The following is a 23606-nucleotide window of genomic DNA, read 5'->3' on the forward strand; positions in this document are numbered from 1 at the left end:
CCGTTCCAGCTCGTAGTAGCCCACTCGAGCTGGGGGCGGCCTGCCGACCGCGGGGTGCCCGGGGCCCGACATACACGACGCGCTCTGTCCGACTCGGCCCTGGTGCTCGATGGCGGAGTTCGGCGGTGCTCTGTTCGCCGGGCACATGGACGCGGCGTTGCGGGCAGAGTGCGAAATCGCGGCCGCGGCGGACGCACCAACAGCAGCTCCGCTTGGCACGGCCGCCATCTTCTCTCTCTCGCGCTCGCACTCTCGCGCTCTCTCTGCGGGGAAAAAGCTACTGAGCGGCGTTGCGGCGGCGCGCGACACCAGGACACGCCCCCGCCGTGCGTCACTCGGCTCCGTCTTCCCGCCCTCTCTGTGCGTCACACCGCACGCCCCGCCTCTCCCCTTCCCCGCAGGCGCCCGCGCGTGAACATGTCGTTATAACAACCGTTCGCGTAAACGATGACTTCATCGCCATCGGCTCCGCCCATCCCCCCCTCCTCCTCCTCCTCCTCCTCCTCCCGCGCGCGCTCATGGGATTCCGGTCGCTATGACGACCGAAACGATACCTCGCGTCACTGCGCGAGCGTTGCGTTGCGGCGCGTCAATTTCGAGCCGCATGTAATTATCGCGAAAAAAACAAACATTTACATAAAAAATAAAAAAAACGAAAATTATTTTTTTTAATCGTGAAATTTGTGTGAAAAAAAGGTATCGCCATGACAACGCCAAAGTTTTGTAGGTTATGCAAAACTCGCGAGTTCTCGCTCTGCACGCGCTCCACGATCCTCCACCGTGCACGAGCGTGTGTGTGGCAGCTTCCTGTGGGTTCCTCAGGGTTCTCGTGTGGTAAAAGTGTGCGAAGTGCTATGAGATGTACGACTTTCTCTGGACCAGATCTTCACCATGAAGATGATGCTGATGATGAGTGTGAACATACGCATGATGATCAGAACTCTTTAAAATGCTTTTAATCCCCATCACGATAAGATCAGCCCATGAACAGCTTTGATAGAGAATAATAGGGTCTATGAATATGCATGAGATGTAAAATAGGAACGCCTCCACATGCCCCGCCCAACTGTAATAATCTAGCAGCAATATTTGTTTATTTATGACCACAAGGTTGTTTTTATAAGTGATTCAGGTGATACAGTATCTCTGTTATTTATTGTCACGTCATACACGTGGAACGTGAAGTTGTTGGTGTCACCTCTGGGAGAATATGAATGTTAGTCTTGATGTCACCATGGGAAAAGATATGTGTTGACGTTAACTATGGGAGAAGATAAACTGAGAGAGAAAATGAGCATTGATGTCACCTATGGGAGAAGATGACCAATGAGAGAAGATGAACGTTGATGTCACCTATAGAAGAAGATGAGTGTTGATGTTGATGTCACTTATGGGAGAAGATGAGAGTTGATGATGATGTCACTTATGGGAGAAGATCAACTTTGAGAGGAGATGAGTATTGATGTCACCTATGGGAGAAGATGACCAATGAGAGAAGATGAACGTTGATGTCACCTATAGGAGAAGATGAGCGTTAATGTTAATGTCACTTATGGGAGAAGATGAGCGTTGATGTTAATGTCACTTATGGGAGAAGATCAACTTTGAGAGGAGATGAGTATTGATGTCACCTATGGGAGAAGATGAGCGTTGAAGTTAATGTCACTTATGGGAGAAGATGAGTGTTGATGTTGATGTCATTTATTGGAGAAGATGAGCGTTGATGTTGATGTCACTTATGGGAGAAGATCAACTTTGAGAGGAGATGAGTATTGATGTCACCTATGGGAGAAGATGAGCGTTGATGTTAATGTCACTTATGGGAGAAGATGAGCGTTGATGTTGATGTCACTTATGGGAGAAGATGAGCGTTGATGTTGATGTCACTTATGGGAGAAGATCAACTTTGAGAGGAGATGAGTATTGATGTTACCTATGGGAGAAGATGAGGGTTGATGTTGATGAGAGAAGATGAGTGTACAGGAGAAGATGCACACTATGCATAATGTATAATCACTGGTGTGATCACAGTCATGACCACATTTCTAATAAACCTGCGTCATTAAAAAACTACCTTACACAAGGCGATCACTGTCTGTCTGTTTGAAGACCACATTCAGAAACTGTCTGCTTATGTTCTGAACCTCGAAGAAAGACACGGCGATTAGAACCAAAAATCTCAATCTTGGACTGATCAGACCAAAGGACACTTTTCTACTGATCTAATGTCCATTCATTGTGTTTCTCAGACCAAGAAAATCTCTTCTGCTTGTTGTTCTTCTGAATTATGCAGTTTCCTCTGAACAATGAAAGTTGAAATATTCCTGCCATTTAGACTTCAAGAAACATTTATTTAAATCTGCAGTTTCTGAGGCTCGTAATTCTAATAAACTTATCTTGTGCAGCAGAGGTAGTTCTTGGTCTTCCTTTCCTCATGAGAGACCGTTTCATCATAGCCTTCATCATCAGCACATTCAGAATTCAATAAAATGTCACAAATGCATTCCTGAAGGGAATCAAGGCACATCTGAGAACTGAAAACCATTCCAAATGACCACCTGGTCAATCTGATGAGAGAATGCAATGAATTTGCCAGTCTGGATTTAAAGCTGAGATATAAATCTGAAATATAAAATATATTCTGAGATGTTTATCACGTGTTTTTGTTCAAAACATCATTCCATACGTGTTTATTTATAGTTTGGATGACTTCAGTATTGATGTACAATGTTGAAAAGAATACAAATAAAGAAAAGAAACTGATGAAAAAGGTGTCCAAGTGTTATATGTATTAGACTATGTGATTTTTGGTCGAATTCTTTTTTTTTTTTTTCTTCATCTCAGGACTTTTGATAATTTATATGTTTAATTCCACTATTTAAGGCTAAATATTAATGCTGGAGAAGCGGAGCTGTAGCCACAGTGGAGATTAATTAGGAAATACCGACATCTAGTGGCTAGATAGGGAATTTGCTATTCTTGCCTTCACCAGCGTTAGAATGGTTTTGATACGAAAAATAAAATGAATTAAATTATTAACATATAAATAACAATAAAATCACATATTAATACATTCACTAAATACTAATATATCTGGAAGTCATTCAACAATTTTTACAACGAATATTTAAATATGTGCTCAAATAATAAATACAAGTATAAATATATAAAATACATTAAATATCTTAACATTTATTTTAGATATGGGAACAATTTTATTGTACTTATATTTCTTTTCAGATTATTATCGCATTTTATGGATAGTTTTCTTGTCCTTTTAAACATAGCGGACGCTTTGAAGTAGCGCTCCGAATTATAATTATTATTGACATGTCCATTATCAAATCAGAGTGCTCCTGGTCCACGAGGAGACGGGATAAAAATCAGCCAATTACAATGCGCAGACGGGATTCATTAGCCAATCAGAGTGCGCGAGAAGGCGGGATCTTTGCGCTGCTGTGTTTGTGAGTGTTGGATCGTTGTTGTCCACGCGGGGCGCTGTTGAGTCACCTGGCTTGAACTCGGTGTGTAAACATCTCGATGTTCGGGTGGATGTTCTGCAGGAGGAGGCGGAAGGGACGCGGACGCTGCAGACGGTGAACGCGTGAAGACACATTTCTCCGCGCAGACGGATGTGGAAGCACGTTTACCGGCGACGTGCGGCGTGTTTTCGACGCGACAGCAAAAAACACTGGTTGGACTTTAGAGCATGCTAATGCTAACAGCTGGTTAGCATGATCTGTGGGACAGTATGAGATCCAGAAATTCACATTTTTGACTCTTTTGTTTGGGTGGATTTCAATATTTCCGTCTGAAGACTGTGAAGTGACTCTGTGTAGCCGCATTGCTGCTGTTTGATCTTCAACCTTGTCATGATGTTGACTCCAGAAGCTTGCTGTCACGTGACAATTTCTACTTGATTGCTTTTATTTATTAATTTTTTTTTTGCAGATTTTGGATTATTTTTATTATTGTCATCATTATATTTTTCCACCATGCTGTCATTCAAGCTCGTTCTCTGACGCTGGGTGATTGCGTCATCATTACGTCATCCCTCCTCTGTCTTGGGTTTGAGCTGTCAGACTGATGATCTGTGACTGTTCTGATGAAGCAGAACGAGGCGGCATGGCCGGACGCTGGAAACCCTCACGCTGCTCTTACACACGCTTTGTGTTCGGTTTGTTGTTTGTGTTGACAGTTGAGGTTGTGGAGGTTGTTCAGGGTGGTCCTGGGGATGAAAACGGCTCGGTGGCGGCGGCGGCGGCGGTGGTGGTGCAGAAAGATGGACAGTTCGACGCCAATTACTACGACAAAGTGAATGACAATATGCAGATCATCTACACCTTCAACCACACCGTCACACGTAACAAGGTGAGCTTCAGCCAGTCCTGAAACCACGTCCCCACCGTCTGCTTCTGGAAATATTGTTGTCTTCGGGTTTGACGCTTTGGTCTGAGAGCGATGGAAAACGTCTTGTCTTTCTCTTTCTACCTTCTTTTCATGCCATTGTTTCACTCACATTCTGTTTCTCCGTCTTTCTTCTGACCGTGTCTGTATGAGTGAGTAGTGTAACGTGTGTTTTCTGGTCTCAGACCGAGGGGGTCCGAGTGTCGGTGAAGCTGCAGTCTGAGAGCACCAAAAGCCCCCTGTTGTTCGTAGTGAGGCAGAAACAGGCCGTGCTCTCCTTCCAAGTGCCACTCATCCTGCGAGGACTGTGAGTATCTGCTCGTCTAGTGACCATGACCTTCTTTCTTCTCATCTCCATGTGTAGGGTCTGTTCAACTCTGGGATATTTTCACATAAATATCTTCTAACACATTTGCGCCGAAGCAGTTCATTAAGGTTTCTCAGGGTGCACAGATTTGCTGATTTCAAAGCACATAAAGAGGAAGGTCAAGCAGGAAGTTTCACAAGAAATGAGCTGAACTCTGGATCCTTGATGTGGATGTGAACGTCACACACTGGATTACTAACCAGACACGTGTTTTATTAGAACAGACGACAATAAAATCAGTTCGAGGTTCAACTTGATGGCAAGATGGTTTTAGATGTTCTGCTGTTAAAATAAAATTCCAAAGGTTATTATTTGCCTAATGTGGATTAAAGGGGTGTGTGTGTGTGTGTGTGTGTGTGTGTGAGAGAAAGAGGCAAATAAAGATCACGTGTTATCTGATTCGTGAAGCATTTAGTTCCATATTCTCTCACACACACACACACACACACACACCCCGATACGCCTGCCTGCACATGGTTGACCTCTTCAGATCACAAGTTTCAGTTCCTCTGTGTGCTCCGGTTAAGATCGTGGAGAATAAGCTGCATCACATGATCACAGAGTTCAGTACATCTTTACATTTGAATAGGGCACTTTAGGGCATGTTTGTCCTTGTGGGCAGTATTGGGGACTTTAGATACCCCATGAGGGCACTTGACGCATTTTTGTGCTACTGTGGGTGACTTTAAGGTGCACAGATAATAATCTTATGGCACTTTGGAAAACTTTAGGGCACTTGGGAAGCATTTTTAGGCCCCTTACGGTGGGCTTTAGGGCAGTCGCATAGCCTTTATGGGACTAGGAGCAGTTTTGGGGGATCCTGTGTGGTTAGGGCAGTCTTGGGACACTTGAATAGCTTTATGGCACTTTTGTGCTGTCTTAAAGTCTTTAGGGCACTTCGTAACCTTTGAGCAGGTTGTACGGAGACGTTAGGACACCTCACAGTTTTAAGTGCTCCAGGGTTAATTCAGGTTCACAAAGTGGTCTTTAGGGCACTTTAGGAAGCTTTGGTGACACTTCAAACTTCTCTCCCTTTCTGTAGTTACCAGAGGAAGTACAAGTATACGCAGGTGGGCCGAACTCTGTGCCAGCCCCCACCTCTCGCTCTCTCTGAGACCCAGTTCTTCTACGTGGATGTGTCCACTCTGTCCACCTCCAGCATCCAGTACCAGCTGTGGGTCAGCCGGGTGGAAAGCTTCACACTGCAGTGAGTCTCATCATCTTAATAGATCACTATACTTTTGGGGCAGTTTTTTTTTTTTAGTACCTTTTAGGGCAATTCAGAAAGGTTTATTTTACATACTTAACCCAATGTGCTAATTTTATAGACCTGAGGGGCCTTCCAAGGGCACTTTTAAACTAGTTGGGGCATCACATTATTGTTTTGAGGGCACTTTTTTGGGTGATACTTTGGGGTGAGGTAACTTTTTTGACCATTTGAGGAACATTAGAACACTTTGAGATATTTTTGTGTAGAATACTGGGGGGCACTGTGGTGAACCTTTCTGCACATTGGGGTTCTTTGGGAGCATATAAGGGCAGGTATATCTAGTGGGTTTAGAGGCACTTTGTTTTGGTTTATCAGGGACCTTTTATTGATTCATTTTCATGTCCTTTATCATCTATCAGCTTGTACTGCCTTCATCCTCTTCCTCATGGTTTAGAAGCTGTATAAACCCGTCGTGTGACACGTCGTCCACGTTTGTCATCTAAGACTGTTTGATGTTACAATGACCTCGTCCACGTGTCATCATCTGGGCATAATGTTTTATAGCAACGTTGTCTTTTGTTTATTCAGGACAAATAAGAAGTTCAGCTTCAATGCAACTCCGTCTCAACCCCAGGTTTGTAATCACACACACACACACACACACACACACACACACACACACTCATTTGGATAAACCAACGCGCAACCAAATCTGTGTTGTTTTCTTAAAGGAGAAGTGAAATCCATTGTGTAACTTCTTCACTATTATTCACATTAGAGGAGAAGTGAAAGTCTAATCCATTGTGTAACTTCTTCACTTTGGGGTAAATTTTTTTTTCCCCATTAGTGCTTCTTGAACTTTTGGTTCATTTCATTTACTGTAAGATTTCTACTTTTAGGCATTTGTTGAGTCATGTGTTTGATTTTTTGAGTCATGACCTGCAGGCACATTGCTGCACAGCTAAGCGTAGCATTTTGGGGCATTTTTTTTTTAACTGTAAGACATTGGGCCATTCGGAATATCTGGATCAGTAGTGGGCACATGAGGCACTCTGGAGCCTCTAGATCTCTAAGTACATTAAAACCTATTTGGACATTTTGCTAGGCTCTGGATTAACCTTCACTTTCAATTTCCGAGTCGCTTTAGATTCTTTCAGGTCTCAGGGACCTTAAGGACCTTTAGGGCACTTTGGCGCTTACTTATTGCGTCTTACAGCAGTTTATGACTGAACTCTAAGCAGACGTCATTAAATGTTTCACATTAGCCGTAGTAAACAAAGTGACGTGTACGTTATCCGGGTTAATGTTCAGAATATGTGTGTGTGTGTGTGTGTGTGTGTGTGTGTGTGTGTGTGTGTGTGTGTGTGTGTGTGCGCGCATTAATAACAGAACAAACTAAGGAACTATAAAAGCTTGGTACTGTTTGATAACCGCTGTGTCCTGCTTACTTCAGTGTGTGTGTGTGTGTGTGTGTGTGTGTGTGTGTGTGTGTGTGTGTGTGTGTGTGTGTGTGTGAGAATAGAGATCTGAGACAAACCGGGTGCTTTCTAAGAAAAAAATGGCTGAATGGTTAAAATGTATTACTCATCAGTACCTGCTTTTAACCAGTAATTGGTTTGATTGACTCTTTGACTGTAGAATGTGTCAAGACTGGAAATGCTCTCTCTCTTACACACACACACACGCACACGCACACGGATGAGTCATGTTTGGCGATAACAAGCTACTGGTGTAGAGACACCCCCCCCCCAAAAAACTCCCCCAATAATCCAGTAGTCTCCAAACCTCAGAATGAAAATTCTTCAAGGCTTTAGGGCTGATTCTGGATCAAAATGCGGTCAGTATGGATTTAATTTTTGTATTTTTAGGGAGTTATTTGTAGACGGAGCAGTTTTGGGTGAGTAAAGAAAGAGAAAGATTTGACTTCGCCTCTTTTCATTCATATTTAATTTTTTTTCCCTCACAGTTTTTTAAGTACGAGTTCCCAGAAGGAGTGGACACTGTCATAGTGAAAGTAAACTCTGAGAAGAACTTCCCATGCTCTGTCATGTCTGTTCAGGATATTCAGGTCTCAAACACACACACACACACACACACACACACACACACACACACTCGCTCATCACACAAACACATTTTTTTTGTTCCTTCTTTTGTGTGTAAAACAATTTTTTGTTATGGTTGAATTTTAAAGTTCTGACCTGAATGTTTTTTTCTTTCTTTCCAGTGTCCTGTGTTTGATCTGGACAACAACGTGGCCTTCATCGGAATGTACCAGACCATGACCAAGAAGGCTGCTATTACAGTACAGGTAACTTCTTTCTTTCTTTCTTTCCTTCCCTCCATCCATCCATCCATCGTGCTGCAGTATACTGAATCTGAATGAAATGTTCAAAAAGAAGCACAGTTACCTCCTTTTTTTTTTTTCTTCTTTTTTCTGTCCGTTACCTAATCATGAGTGTTTGTTGATTTTGTTCTGTTTTGCTCAAATGCAGAAGAAGGATTTTCCCAGTAACAGCTTCTACGTGGTGATCGTGGTCAAGACGGAGGATGAGGCGTGCGGCGGGCCGCTCAAGTTCTACCCTCTCTTGCCTGGTGAGCCAATCACAGCCCTGGAAATACATCCAATCATCATGCACTCATTTCACTGTTCCACAGTTTCAGCGTCTGCGTTAGAAATTATATGAGGGGTGTAACGGTACACGTGTTCATACCCGAGCGTTTCAGTGCAGGGCTTTCGGTCCGGCGAACACGTGTACCGACTGCAATCTGTGTACCTGCGGAACGTCGTTACAGTCCGAGTTCCCTCACGAATGTATGAAGTAGGCGTTAATTTTGTGTACCGTTAAAACCTTATAAAATACACGAACATCTTTTTATGCGGGATTGTGTTTTAGAGTATTACTGAAAAGATCTGTTTATAAACCGATTGTCTGAAAGACGACGTGTTCTAGAGAGCGTAATAATCCAGTTTACAGATCTACAGGTGGACTCAGTCTTTCTTTTTCTTCGTTCCTTTCTTCTCCCTCAGACGAGTTGATGGATCCTGGGAACCGGAGCAAAAGCCTGGACGTGGTCGTCTCTCCCGCCATCCACTGTGAGTCGGAGGAGTTTCTTTCGCACGTTAACACGTTATCAAAACATTCGACGCTCGTCAACGCGGTGTGTTTTTGTCCTTCGTGTCGTAGCCGAAGTGTACGTCATGGGAATGCTGTTCTGTCTCGGCATCTTCCTGTTCTTCTACGTGCTGACCTTCTTGTTGGCCTGCATCGAGAACAAGAGGTGCGTGTCTGTCTCTGAATATGTGTATGTGTATTCGTGTGTGTGTGTGTGTGTGTGTGTGTGTGTGTGTGTGTGTGTGTGTGTGTGTACTGGTACATTCAGTTGCGTTTGTATCTCATCTGCTTTGCAGAATGCACAAAAAGAAGGTGGAGCTTCTGAAGCCAGCCGACACGTCCCCGGCCGAGACAGGTAACCAAGCAACCGTCATTGGTTCCACAGCATTCTGAACTTTATCATGATGGAGTAGAACCCACACACACACACACACACACACACACACACACACAAATGTACGTCATGTGATCAAGCCTATGCTAATATATAATAGTATCATTTATTGGTCTACAGTTCATCAAGGATTGATTTTTTTCCCCTTCCATCTCTCCCTCCCTCTCTCCCTCCCTCTCTCCCTCTCTCTCTCTCTCTCTCTCTCTCTCTCTCTCTCTCTCCTTTCTCTCTCTACTTTTTCGCCTCAGCCTCTCTATTAGGTAAGATGTCTGAATGTGTGTGTTGCTTTGAGTTTAGCTAGTGTTGTGTGTGTGTGTGTGTGTGTGTGTGTGTGTGTGTGTGTGTGTGTGTGTGTGTGTGTGTGTGTGTGTGTGTGTTACTAACCTCATTCTCACTGGGAGTGTGTTGCTCCAATGTTTCAGAGCAGCCTGGTGACCAAATTAGGAACTTTTCTATTGTTCTAACACTTTCTAAATTCTTGAAGTGTAATTAATATATAATAGAATTATATTATAAATTATATTCTCTATAATCATTTGTTTCCTTCAGCAAAAGGATTTAAAGACATGCCCACAGTTTATAATATATATATATATATATATATATAGACATTTCATGTGTAGAGCATATTTCTTACAGTGTGTGTGTGTGTGTGTGTGTGTGCACGCTCATCCTGCAGGAAAAACTCCTGCCTCTCCATATGAATACGGTTCATTCGGTGAGTTGTGTGTGTGTGTGTGCGTGTGTGTAATAAACACTAGTTATTCTGTCAATAAATTGTGGTAAACTCACCACTTACTTCTCTTTCTTTTCCCCTCTCCCTCGTTCTCGGCAGCTGATAACGCCAGCACGCTGAGCTCCGAACCCGTGACCGACAGTTTGGCCTCCACTGATGCCAACTATGGATACATGGGTATGAGAATAAGACACACACAACGCAACCATTAAGAAAAAAATATACACCAAATGACCTCTAAATGACCTCCCCCCCTCCCCCCTTTACTGGATATTCTCTGGTCTCTTATTGGTCTGTTTTCACCCTTCAGGAAAGGCGGTTTTCAAGCGTCGGCCAATCAGCACACACCACATAGTCATCCGCTTCGGTGACACGCCCATTCGTTTTTGCTAAACCGAAAGAGCGCTACAGTACACGCCGAGCTCGGCCAATCACGAGCCGGTCCTCGCTAATCGGCGATGAATGATCTATAATAATTATTCAGCAATCAGTGGAGAAAGAGAGCTGATTTGATTTAAAAGCATGAGCTGAAAATCATAGAGACATCGTTGAGACATACGTGATGATCACACAGTGTCTTGCACAACGTTTTTCTCATTTTCTCTCTTTTTTTGTTCCCTCGTTTTTCTCTCTTTTCGTCATTAACTAGGTTTGGAAAATTTCAGGAATTTGCAAGACTGGAAACTGTCTATGGGAATAAACTGGGAATTTAATAAATTGCAGGTTGGCTTCTAACCAGGAAGTTAAAAGGATTCGGCGGTGGGGGGGGGGAATTTAATTTCAGTAGAATTTCTACCTGCAATTTCATTAATCACATTAAATTACATAAATATTACATACATTTATGTTGAAAACTGTCCTGTGCCGTGTGTACGCTATTTTAAATCTGCACTTCTTTGCATGCATGTCTGCTCATGACCAAACTAAATGTTTGTTTATGATGCAGGTTATATCAATTTCCAATTAATTACAATAAATTCTCATATATTCCTGGTTTCCAACTTGGAATATTTCCCAAATTCCCCAGATGAAGCTCTAATAGAAAGTTACCGATTGTGAGCATGCAAATTTTGGGAGCGCTTAAAAGGACGAGGGGTGTAAATACTTATGCACGGCACTGTCCTGATACTTCCAGTCTGATCACAAGCCGTTATTATGTGTAAAATAGAATTTCTTAGTTCTGTCCATTCTTTGTTCTAATATCCCTGTGTGTGTGTGTGTGTGTGTGTGTGTGTGTGTGTGTGTGTGTGTGTGTGTGTGTGTGTGTCTCAGAGCGCTCATTGGACACAGTGGGGCGCTGCAGACAGGAGTCTCTGAGCTCAGTGGAAGAGGACGAGGACGACTACGACACGCTGGCCGATATCGACTCTGACAAGAACATCGTCCGCACTAAGGTCTGTGTTTCCACCCAAACTGAAATGAAAGTGTGTGTGTGTTGAAATGTCTCACACTGTCTCATCATGTCTCCAGAAGTACCTATGTGTCTCTGATCTGGCTCGTAAAGACACACGAGTGCTGAACAAGAAGTACCAGATCTACTTTTGGTGAGCAAACATCCACACACACTTGACCACAATTGACACACGGACCAGTGCTGGTCCACGGCCTGGGGCTGGGGATTTACAGGTTTGAAATATGGTCATAGAATAATGTGTGTGCGTGTGTGTGTGTGTGTGCGTGTGTGTGTGCGCGCAGGAACATCTCCACCATTGCAGTGTTCTACGCTCTGCCTGTGATCCAGCTCGTGATCACGTATCAGACGGTAAAAATAATGTTGGCTAACTTGTGATCGTGATCTCTCTCTCACACACACACACACACACATATATATATATATATATATATATATATATATATATATATATATATATATATATATATATATAAACACACACACATATATATGCGTAACAGTCTGTGGGAATGTTTTTTTGTTTTTGTTTTTTTTAACAGGTTGTTAACGTAACAGGAAATCAAGACATCTGTTACTACAACTTCCTCTGTGCACATCCTCTAGGAGCTCTGAGGTGTGTGTGTGTGTGTGTGTGTGTGTGAGATCATTTTAGATGTTGAATTTTTTTTTCTGATGTACTTTGTGTGTGTTAATTTAAGTAATTATATATATATATATATAATGTGTGTGTCTGTGTAGCTCCTTCAACAACATCCTGAGTAACCTCGGTTATGTGATGCTCGGGCTGCTCTTCCTGCTCATTGTGCTGCAGAGGGACGTCGTGCACAAGCGTGCACTCATGCGCAGTGATGTCAATGCGCTGGTTAGAACGAACACACACACACACACACACACACACACACACACACAATGCACTTCTCAAATCAAGAATCGGCCCATAAACTGTACTGATTTGCACAAACAAGTTTACAAGGTGTCACATTTGTATGTGTGCGTACAACGTGTCTAACCAATCAACACTGAGCAGCCCTTTTAGCCCCGCCCACAAAGTATGTTTAGTTTTAATGAGCCAGATATTGAATATTGCGGATGGTGCGAGGTATAACAACACCAGTGGTGTGTGTGTGTGTGTGTGTGTGTAGGAGTGCGGTATCCCAAAGCACTTTGGTCTGTACTATGCTATGGGTACGGCTCTGATGATGGAGGGTTTGCTGAGTGGCTGTTACCACGTCTGCCCCAACTACACCAACTTTCAATTCGGTATCTCACACACACACACACACACACACACACACACACAGCGCCATGCTCATCATTACAGCCAGCACACCTTAAATCAACTAATTATTATTATTATATTTTGTGTTTATTCTCAGACACGTCATTCATGTACATGATCGCGGGTTTGTGTATGCTGAAACTGTACCAGAAGAGACACCCGGACATCAACGCCAGTGCCTACAGCGCCTACGCCTGTCTCGCTGCCGTCATCTTCTTCTCAGTGTTGGGAGTGGTGAGAAACCTCCCTGTATTCTCCAATACCTGCTGAACACACAGTTTTATTCCCTACATGCTCGATATAGATGAAGAGATATAGAGATGAAGGAGGAGGCTAAACCTTTTATTTGTGTGTGTGTGTGTGTGTGGGGTGCAGGTGTTTGGAAAAGGGAACACAGTGTTCTGGATCGTCTTCTCAGTGCTGCATATCGTTTTCACATTGTTGCTCAGCACTCAGCTCTACTACATGGGCCGCTGGAGGCTGGGTGAGCGCACGCACGCACACACACACGTGCACACACTCTCACACACACACGTACACACACTCTCAAACAATTATCTTCTGTGTGTGTGTGTTTCAGATACAGGGATCGTGCGCAGGATATTTAATGTGATCTACACAGATTGTATACGCCAGTGCAGTGGACCCATGTACATAGTGAGTCTCTCTCTTTCTCACACACACACACACACACACACACACACACACACCCCACATCCAGAGAAAAGTGTGTAATGTGTGTTGTCTGTTCTTGAAGGATCGGATGGTGCTACTGGTGATGGGCAACATTGTAAACTGGTCTCTGTACACACACACACACACACACACACACACACACACACTTTCCCATGCATTGTAATGTAGATGGACGAGTGTTGACGTGTGTGTGTGTGTGTGTGTGTGTAGAGCTGCATATGGTCTCATTAAAAAGCCAAATGACTTCGCGTCATACCTGCTGGCCATCGCTATCTGTAACCTGCTCCTGTACTTCGCCTTCTACATCATCATGAAGGTAAAAACACACACACACACACACACAGAGCACAATCTATTTATTACACACCTAATAGTTGGTGACATAAGTTTATATACGATTTTTATGTAGCTGCTCCTCTAACCTGTATGTGTGTGTGTGTGTGTGTGTGTGTGTGTGTAGCTGCGGAGTGGTGAAAGGATCCAGTGTCTGCCATTGGTGTTTATTCTCTTCACTGCTGTAGTTTGGGGCTTCGCTCTTTTCTTTTTCTTTCAGGGACTCAGCACCTGGCAGGTGAGGTGTACACACACACACACACACACACACACACACACACACACACACAGAGTAATAATAACACTTCCTGTATCTGTAAATAGATCGTATACTTTGTATTTTATGTAAAATGATTACAGAATGAATGGAAGAATGATTTATTTTTATGGTACCGGTTTCTGGTGTGTGTATTTAGAAAACTCCAGCAGAGTCCCGTGAGCACAATCGTGACTGTATCCTGCTCTCGTTCTTTGATGATCATGACATCTGGCACTTCCTGTCCTCGATCGCCATGTTCGGGTCCTTCCTGGTGCGACACACACACTACATTTATGTTTGTTTTAGACTAAGGTTTAATCTAATTTAATGTTTCTTTTTGTATATTTCTGTATCCAATTTTTATGCATTTCATCTACTTTAATATTTATTTATTTGTTAAAGAAATTGGTTTAGAATGTTTTTATTTAAGATTTAGATTAGTTTTAGGTTAGGAGGTTTTTCATGTCCCTGTTTTCCTCCCCATCACCGTGTGTCTGTTCCCCAGGTTCTGCTGACGCTGGATGATGACTTGGACACGGTTCAGCGAGACAAAATCTATGTCTTCTAGCACCTTTCTTGAGTAATTATAGAAATGTAGATTGTTTGCCTGAATGCAGGCGTAAACATGTGGGGGCGGGGCTCCCTACGGTACAGCGATGCCGATGGGACACTGAATGTGCCGATCAAATCTGCCACATTATCAGATCACCGGCCGTAAAGACGAGGTTCGGCGTCTGAAGTGAAGGAAATGAAACCTGCCAAGCAAACAGCAATGCATTTTTCACACCGCTGGTGATTTAACTGTATGCTGAGAGCATGTGTGTGTGTGCGTGTGTGTGTGTGTCCTGTCAACCTGTGGCCTTCTGTGTTTTTGGTCCTGAAGGAAGAATTGATTGTAGATCACTGGCCTTTTCTAAGAATGATGACTGATGATGAAATCTACTTTGCAATGTCTGTAACAGGAAAAAAAAAAAAAACGGCTTTTAATGAAACGGTTACTGAATAAAGAATTTGTAAATCTTTAATACTGTGAATGTTGTACCACTCGGCTCTTTTTTTACAACTGGAATTAACATTTACTCAAGATCTCAAGTACTAATATATATAATGAATAGGATGTTCTCTTTATTCTGGTAGGGTTACTCTTACCCCCTAAAGTATAATATTTTCTTATATAATGATATTCATCATCATCATCTAGCTGTCGATCTTTATTCCTTTTAAAGATCAACATGTTCATATATGCATTTGCCTCCCAAAAGAAAACAAAAGACTGTTTAAAAGCATTAGACACTTTTCATTCTCTTCCACACCAGTAGGATGAAATAAGTGCATCTCCTGGCTGAGAACTGAGTGTCGTACAAACAACAATTAAAAAAAAAAAACAGCACGTTTATGCAACAACAAAAAGCCACAGCAAATTTATTCAGCTTGTACAAAAATAACTATTTAAAAGTCACGACTTGACAATGGAACAGTTGGACATGTTTGTAAACCTTTTTACTTAAATAAAATAAAAAAAATACACATACACAAACACACTCCAGCTTCAAGAGTATAAAATAAATGCTGCTGGTGATCAGGGGTCGTACTACGGTGCAATGCTGGTTATAAAATCTAGGACACTGAAGTGTCCCTGAGATTGTCGTATGTGCTTTTTTGTGTGCAGTTTTACAAATACAAACAGGAATCAGAAACATAATATACAATACAGTACCATAATATTTCATTATTATTCTGCTGGAGGACAGATTTTTAAAAATAACGATGTCATTCGTTTATAATGGTTTTCCAAATTAAAGTACACCATTTACTTGTGGGAATTAAGTCATCCGATCGATCGATATCGAGTTCATAGAGCGAAAAGGGGTTTCCCTGAGGAAGACGTTAACTTTCTTTACCTCTTTCTCTCTCACATGTGCGCACACACACACACACACACACACACACACACACACACACACTTCTCTTTAGTGTCATTTGTTGTTTTAAAAATTCTGCCTGTGCAAAGTTAACTGTGCTACTAATAAATCCCCCCTATTTCAATAATGGTGCACTCTGATCTGATTATTTTCATCCAGGCTGAGTTGGACCAAACCATTTGTAGATGGGGGAGCCTGGTAGCGTGTGAACAAAGGTCTGGTGAACAGTTAAGGCGAACAGACAAGTGTGTGTGTGTGTGTGTGTGTGTGTGTGTGTGTGTGTGTGTGTGTGTGAGAGAGAGAGAGAGAGAGAGAGAGAGTGAGAAAGGGAGAGAGGGAGAGGGAGAGAGAGTGAGAAAGGATACACATTAGTGTCTTTCCGTTGTTTCTCCAGCCATCTTTTGTTGCCTTCAATCAGTCCCTGCAGTCGCAGACTGTCCAACTCCGATGATTTAGACTGCATAATGGAAGAGAGACTATAAACAGACAGACGCACACACACACACACACACACACACACACACAGAAAAACAGTGGTAGTTTATTGGCTTTATTGTGTGTGTGTGTGTATATGTATGTGTGTGTGTGTGTGTGTGTATATGTGTGTGTGTGTGTGTATATATGTGTGTGTGTGTGTGTGTGTGTGTGTGTGTGTTTCACCTTGGTTTCATGTATCCAGAATACACAGTGTGACCTCTTGTGGAAAAAGAAGCGCCGGTATCCATGGAAACCCCTACAATCGAAAGTGACAGACGTTGCATTCGGTATTTAACATTTGAATAAAATAATATCATCACATGCAACATATTTCCTGTTGTACCAGGGAGAAGTTTTCTCCAGTCGGAGTTGAGCAGCAGATCGGAGCCGCGCAGCGTCGTGACCCCACTAATGGTTCCATGTGTGAACCCGTTTTGATTGGCTGTGGATGATGATGAGGCGGCGTTTGGAGACCACGCCCAGGATGGAGCAGGAGGAACGGACGAAGTTAGTGGGTAGGACGTGGAGGTTCTCTGGGTCAGAGGTCCCAGAGCTCCTAACACCGTGTTCAGCTGACTGGAGATCTTCTGCAATGAGTCTGCAAGCTGCTGCACCTTCACCGGAACTGAGAGGAAAACACAAAAAAACGGTTCCTGGTGAATCGGAGAAGAATGCAGAGCTGTTCTCCAGGTTAAAACAATGACCAAATTCTTCACCAAATGTTCACCTGTTCCTTCCTGACCGTAGAGGCTGCTGATCTCCGAATCTGTAAGATCAAACGTGACTCTCCGCTCTGCCTCCATCCTCTCGTCATCACAGGAGAGCTGAAACACGGGGAAGTGTATTATTGTCCGGGAGGATTGTATTCATGGTACTGGTTTTATTTCATTAAAGTTTCGGTTGAAATTCAGTTACAAAATAAACGTGTGTACCTCCTCGACTAGCGAGTTCTCCAGCTGGCTCAGCCTCTCCTCTTTCTTCCTCAGTAACGTTTGACCCTTCTGCACAGTCTCTTTCAGCTCTTCTAAACAACTTGCCTCCTAAAAACAGGTGAAATAAATAAAACCCAGAAAAAAAAATATCCGTATTAAAACCCTGTTCTCGTTAATCAGCCACTGAAGGTGTTTGTGTAAAGATTATCATCCTCGCTTTTCCTTTCACTGGTCATTTGGCATCACAGAACCAAAAGCTGTGCTCCAATAGCACAGCCGATACCCATTAACACACCTGCTGGAGGTTCAGGTGGGGCACGCCTACTGAGGTAGTGTCCTGAAGGGTGGTCCGGGCTGCCTTGAGCATCGTCTGTCTCTCTCTTAAACTTCCGCTCTGACGGTCTAAAAACTGCCTTGCTTTCTGCAGAGAGACATTCTCATTCGAGATGAACTCACGCAGCCTAGTGTGAGAGAGAGAGAGAGAGAGAATGAAATATAAACAGATAGACAAATAGATATATGAGAAATAGATGGATAGAAAGACAGACAGACAGACAGAAGATATAAGACATACTCCTCGATGTTACTATGAACGTCGTTGGATGGAGAAGGCACCAAGTCCTCCACTCGCAGTGTCTCCTCGTTCACTCTTTTTTCCCTCTCCTCCTCTCTCACTCTCTCATTCTTCTTCTCCTCTTCAGCACTCCCTCTCTGCTCCAACTCACTGAAACACACACACACACACAGTCAAAAAATATTATCATCAACCCTGCCCTTGATGGTTCTTATATAATGTGATGTGTGGCACATATACCTGACTCTTAGGCTGAGCCGATCACATTTGTCCTGCAGCAGCTCCACTTTGCACTGCAGTCTCTCTCTTTCTTCTTTCAACAGTCCATTTTCCTCCCTCTCTCTCTTCCTGTCCTTCCTCTCTCTCTCCAGCTCCTCCCTCTCTCTCATTCTCTCCTCCCGCTCTCTGTCCGTCTCATCCCTCGCTCTCTCCAGATCGGCACGCAGACGATCTCGCTCTTTCAGCAGACGTGGAAGAGTCTGGATGGGCAGCAACACACACACACACACACACACACACACACACACACACACACACACACTACGCCTTGAGCATGTTCCTCAGCAAACAGGATTTGGAGAAGCAGGGGATGCACCAAAAAGCTTTTAATGAACCTTTTTACTAAAATGTCATGAAGATCTGCATATATTTATAAATATATTTATAGAAGTATGTAAGGAAAGCAAGGGAATACATGCACGCACACACGCACGCATGCACACACACACACACACACACACACACACACACACACACACACACACACCTCTAAGCCTCTTTCAACTTCATCTTCTTCCTCGTCCAAAAGTTTCCTCCTCTTTTTCAGATCTGCTGCCTGTACAGAAATGCAATTAATACAAGATAGATCTCTCTCACATGCAAACACACACACACATATAGCTGCTAGAGAAACACCTGAGCCAGGAGTCTTGATTCCTGAATTTTGAGCTCTTTAGTCTTCAGTTCTAGCACATCCATCAACTCCTGCAATTCAACTTCCTGTGCACGTGAGAACACACAAACACACACACACACCCACACAGTTCACTCAATAAACTAAAAGACTATAAAATAAAAAAACGTTGTTGTGTGTGTGTATGTGTGTGTGTGTGTGCATACCCTTTGAGTGTGTGTTTTGCGCATGTTATAGAGCTGTGTGTCCAGCTGCAGTCTGAGCTGCTCCAGCTGAGCTGAGTGTGAGGACAGAATTCGCTCTCTCTCCTCCTGTAGTGCACTCATTACACACTCCCGCTTGTTTCTCTCCTATACACACACACACACACACACACACACACACACACACAAATACACACGCGCATACACACGCATACAAATGAGCACTCTGGCACATGGCGAGAAACACATTCTTACAACACTTAAAATACAACACACACACACACACACACACACACACACACACACACACACACCTCCTCCAAGTGTGTTTCTCTAATGGCCTGCAGCTGGTGCTGATGCTCTTCTTTAAGCTGCTCCAGCTTCCTGCTGTGCTCCCTCTGCACTTCCTCCCTCACTTCCTGCAGCACCTCGGACAGCTACACACACCATAACAATTGGAATAATTATAGACATATATAACAATATATTAATCATAATATAATATCAATATAATATAAATGTAATACATTTATAAATAATGCGTGTCGAAGAGGCTTACGATTTGCAAAAACGGCGTTTTTCTGCATCGACGGTCCAAATTGTACGTTTATTTACTTCCCGGCGCTTTGAAACGTTGCGTAAATGGCTGAAAAGATGTCGTTTTTCACAGTCCTGCATTATTATAATACACGGACACCAGCGTTTTCAGACGTTTTGATGTGGATGAACAACTTTTGGGAAATGATTGAAAACTAAAGGATGGACACGGATCGTTTTAAGCCGTTTATAAATATATCTGGATTAGTCTAGAAAAAGATTTAACGACAGGTATAGAGACCACACCGCCTTTACTTTGCTTTACTTTGACTGACACACATGAAGACACTTCACCAGCTGACAGGTAACCAGGAAGCTCTTCCTCTGACTGACACTGACGTACAGAGACAACACATATTTCACGTGACTGACGTAAGGCTTAAACGTTACCTCTCTTCTGTACTCCAGTAGCTGCTGTTGAGGTTGAGGACTTCTGAGATCTCGTTGTCTTTCAATAGTCGTCCCCTGATAAACACACACACACACACACACACACACACACACACACACACACACACACACACACACACACACACACACACACACACACACAAAGTGGTTAAAGAATTTGGAAAAATAATGTCACTTTGCTGCAGTGTCTCTCTCTTACACAGACACACACACACACACACACACACACACACACACACACACCTCCAGACTGAGGGAAGCTAATTGCTCCTCCTTCCTCTCCTGAAGCCTCTTTTTCTCAGCCTTCAGCTCCTCCTCTGATTCCGTCTTCATTTTGTCCAAGTCCTGGTTCCTCTGTACCTTCAGTCTCTCAAACTCTGCCTCCAGCTCAGCAAGAAGCTCTCTCACCTTCTCCTCGTTCTCCTTCCTGAACACACACATACACACAGTTTAAACAGTGTAGAGTAATTAGTAAGTGTGCGCGTGTGTATAAGTGTGTACCTGAGTATGTGTAGGTGTGTGTCTCTGTCCCTCAGAGCCTGCTCTCTGAGTTGCTGCAGTTCGGCTTTTGTTTCCCGGTCTAGACGCTCCTCCTCCTCTAGCCTTTCTCTCTGCAGACGCTCCTTGAGGGTCCTGTAAAACACACACACACTCTTTGCTTCTTGATGTCAAGCAGCTTTTTCTTTTTTTTTAATCACACACTCCTCTTGCATTTACTTCACCCACCTGATCCTTTTCTCGTTCTCCGCTTTAATCCTTCGCTCTTCCTCTTCCTCTTCTCTTCTCAGCTCCTCTCGAAGGAGGCGCAGTCTTCTTTCACGCTCCTCCACCGCTCTCAACCTCTCCTCCTCGATCTGTCTCAGTGTCTCCTCCTCCTCCCTTTCCCTCCTCGTTCTCTGCTCATCTTCAAACCTCCTTTTCTTCTCCCCCTCCTCCTCCTCGTCCCTCCCTTTCTGTTCTCTTTCAGTCCGTTCTTCAGCCTCGTGCTGTCGTTTTTTCTTCTCCTCCACCTCAATCATCGTTCTTCTTTCTTTTTCCACATCCTCGTGTTCAGACAGTGGTTCCTGCATGTGATCGGAGCGCCGCTCGTTTAGACTGAAGATCTTCGAATGCCTGCTGCTGTGAGTAAAAACATCATTCACCAGCTGATAGAATGTGAGATGTAAAGCTTATTTGCATCCATGTTTTCTCAAAGCACCTTTTGGCAGCTTCGCCTCTCATCTCGACCTCTTCCTCGTCCTCCTCGTATTCCTGTTTCTTTTCTGGTTCCTTTTCTTTTTCCTTCTGAAAGAACAGCAAAAATACATCTCTTAGGATGAAAGAATTAACAGACTGACAAATGGATGGATGGATGGGTTGATGAAAGTACATATAAATTAAGTAAACATAGAGACTAGGTAACTAATAGGAGAAGAGGCAAAAGAAGAGGTGCACACATAGAAGGGTTTTTTTTTTATCAAGAAAATGCATTGTTAGTGAAAAAACATCTCATGTCAAGGTTTGGAATCTCCAGGTTCTCCACCTGAACTTTACACAAATTTTACCCCAGAACACGTGAGAACCTTGATGAATAGAAAGTGAGAAACGATGAAGTTTGATGGAATTAAAATCTTGGAATAAATTGTTGAGCAGTGTCTTGAGTGTGTGTGGATTTTTTTAACACACGTTTGCACTCACTGGAGCTGCTGAGGGCTGGGCCGGGCAGAGATCAGACAGATCTAGAATGTTCTCTGAAAACCGGGACCGGAACCCCAGCTTTAATACCATAAAAAAAAAAAAGAAATTATAATATTAATTAAATCACAATTCGGACAGAAAAGCAGAAATTGTAAGTAAACAATGTAAAGCATGACATGTAGTAAAGTTTATACAGGACATTAAACACTAACGTTCATTTTATACACCGAAGAAAAGATTATTAGAGAAGCAGAAGTAAGTAGTAGTGCTCTGAAAGCTCTGTTTACAGAAGCGTTTAACATGTTCTGTGAGGTTTTATCACTTCAGCATACCTTCATGTCATCAGAATGGCTGGACGCCACTTCAACATGTTCACTGATCTCAGAATCCTGCAGGTGGATGAGATCACGCTCAATACACACATTTTATCCAATTCGATTCATATACACACATTAATGCAATTCATGCATTTTCTAGCAAAGCATCACATCACACACACACACACACACACACACACACACACACACACACACACACACACACACACACACACACACAGCAGATTCATTATTGGCATAAACACACTGATACATTAACAAATTGATAGCTGAATTTAGAAATGTTATATGGATGGATGGATGGATGGATGAGACATTATGGAGATGATAGGATGGATAAAAAGATAGACAGATTGGATAAAGGACTATACAGAGAACGTCAGAAGCACCGCTCTCACACCGACCCCTACAGCAGCACTCAAGCTTGCACACATCTTACAGTGATCATGAAGTGATGGGTCACACTGCGTACCTCACTGGGAAGCCGAACCGAGCGATGAAGCTGCTTTTTTCCCAGCATGCATTTCTGCTGGAGCGGCGTGTCTGCGCTTTCTTTAATGTTGCGCAATCGTTCGATATCTTCATCCTCGCTCTCGGACATTTTGGAGGCCCCCAACTCTTTGTCATTCCCCTCTCCTTCTTTAGCATGATTTAAACTCATTTTTCCCTCTCCCTCGCTCCTGCGCTCAACCGCTTTATCCGTCTGTTCTTCAGAACTGCTTCTGCAACTCTCAGCCTCCTCTCCAACTCCATCGATGTCCTGATTTTCCTTCTTCTCTTCTACGACCTTGTTCTGTACGTTCCAGTCTGCCTTTCCTTCTTCATCCCTCTCGCTTTGTTCCTCTTCATCCCCAGAATCCTCCAGCTGATCTACATATCGCTCCCTGATCTTATCACTGTCTGGTGTTTTCCTTTCCTCCATTTCCTCCCTCTCTTTCAGTGTCTCTACCCCACTCTTTTTCTCCTCGTTTAATTCATTCCCTGATTCCTCTCTTCCCTCCTTTTCCTCGTCCCTCACATTTTGTCCTTCTGACTCTATTTCCTCTTCATCACTTCTTTTCTCATCCCTTGGTTGTTCTTCACCCTCCTCCTCTAAAATCAATTCATCCTCTGCGAGGCTCGCGTCCTGCCGACTCGGAGGGAAAACGTCTGCGCTGCTGCAGTTTCTACTGCCGCCTAGCTGCTTGGAGGAGAGACGACGCCCTGGCAGTGAGTCCTTACGATGCAGTGAATAGGAGGAGGAATAAAAGAGAATGGCATGGTGAAGTGAAAGAAAGAGAAAAGGAGGGTTTATAAAACAGATAAAGACACGTGCAAGGCACCCTCACGCGTTTCCGATGCGGAAGCCAAG

General features: G+C 43.3%; 3 protein-coding genes across 10 annotated transcripts in view; 1 reads left to right on the plus strand and 2 right to left on the minus strand.

Moving 5' to 3' along the window:
* The window catches only part of sik3 (SIK family kinase 3), a 25899-nt gene extending 25559 nt beyond the window's left edge, over positions 1–340 (minus strand). For 2 of the 3 annotated variants that reach the window (XM_046862646.1, XM_046862644.1), the window contains exon 1: positions 1–339. This exon is cut by the window's left edge and continues 63 nt beyond it. In XM_046862646.1, the coding sequence (XP_046718602.1) occupies positions 1–228 (228 nt within the window). In that variant the 5' untranslated portion in view covers positions 229–339. The other variant, XM_046862645.1, reaches the window with a different exon arrangement.
* LOC124394436 (centrosomal protein of 164 kDa-like) overlaps positions 1–23606 on the minus strand; it is a 34611-nt gene that overhangs the window by 7838 nt on the left and 3167 nt on the right. The window contains exons 8-28 of one of the 5 annotated variants that reach the window (XR_006927493.1): positions 22728–23471; positions 22250–22306; positions 21918–21995; positions 21439–21524; positions 20967–21359; positions 20742–20873; positions 20484–20667; positions 20220–20294; positions 19547–19669; positions 19236–19379; positions 19032–19115; positions 18883–18951; positions 18357–18595; positions 18117–18266; positions 17838–18003; positions 17543–17650; positions 17338–17434; positions 16954–17235; positions 16794–16866; positions 16499–16609; positions 16138–16350 (exon numbers count right to left, since the gene is read on the minus strand). Coding sequence is in view for 4 of the 5 variants with exons in the window: in XM_046862640.1 (XP_046718596.1) it covers positions 16254–16350; positions 16499–16609; positions 16794–16866; positions 16954–17235; positions 17338–17434; positions 17543–17650; positions 17838–18003; positions 18117–18266; positions 18357–18595; positions 18883–18951; positions 19032–19115; positions 19236–19379; positions 19547–19669; positions 20220–20294; positions 20484–20667; positions 20742–20873; positions 20967–21359; positions 21439–21524; positions 21918–21995; positions 22250–22306; positions 22728–23471 (3492 nt within the window). In the remaining variant the exon portion in view is untranslated. Of the gene's footprint in view, positions 1–15617; positions 16351–16498; positions 16610–16793; positions 16867–16953; positions 17236–17337; positions 17435–17542; positions 17651–17837; positions 18004–18116; positions 18267–18356; positions 18596–18882; positions 18952–19031; positions 19116–19235; positions 19380–19546; positions 19670–20219; positions 20295–20483; positions 20668–20741; positions 20874–20966; positions 21360–21438; positions 21525–21917; positions 21996–22249; positions 22308–22727; positions 23472–23606 lie in introns of those variants that run through there. The other 4 variants (XM_046862641.1, XM_046862640.1, XM_046862643.1 and 1 more) reach the window with 4 other exon arrangements.
* sidt2 (SID1 transmembrane family, member 2) lies at positions 3333–15245 on the plus strand. 2 transcript variants are annotated; one of them, XM_046862648.1, is made up of 27 exons: positions 3335–4371; positions 4593–4714; positions 5817–5981; positions 6573–6618; positions 7951–8052; positions 8212–8295; positions 8480–8579; positions 9016–9081; positions 9173–9266; positions 9397–9455; positions 9743–9754; positions 10174–10212; positions 10330–10407; positions 11503–11624; positions 11701–11774; positions 11926–11992; positions 12184–12257; positions 12383–12506; positions 12787–12904; positions 13021–13157; positions 13299–13407; positions 13504–13580; positions 13681–13727; positions 13830–13935; positions 14080–14190; positions 14369–14482; positions 14717–15245. In XM_046862648.1, exons 1-27 carry the CDS (start codon positions 4087–4089, stop codon positions 14777–14779), a joined length of 2595 nt encoding a protein of 864 aa, XP_046718604.1. In that variant the 5' UTR covers positions 3335–4086; the 3' UTR covers positions 14780–15245. The 2 variants fall into 2 exon arrangements, with proteins under 2 accessions (XP_046718605.1, XP_046718604.1); XM_046862649.1 differs by lacking the exon at positions 9743–9754 and having other exon boundaries at positions 3333–4371.

Source organism: Silurus meridionalis, chromosome 12 (genome assembly GCF_014805685.1).
Source record: "Silurus meridionalis isolate SWU-2019-XX chromosome 12, ASM1480568v1, whole genome shotgun sequence".
Taxonomy (NCBI): Eukaryota; Metazoa; Chordata; class Actinopteri; order Siluriformes; family Siluridae; genus Silurus; species Silurus meridionalis.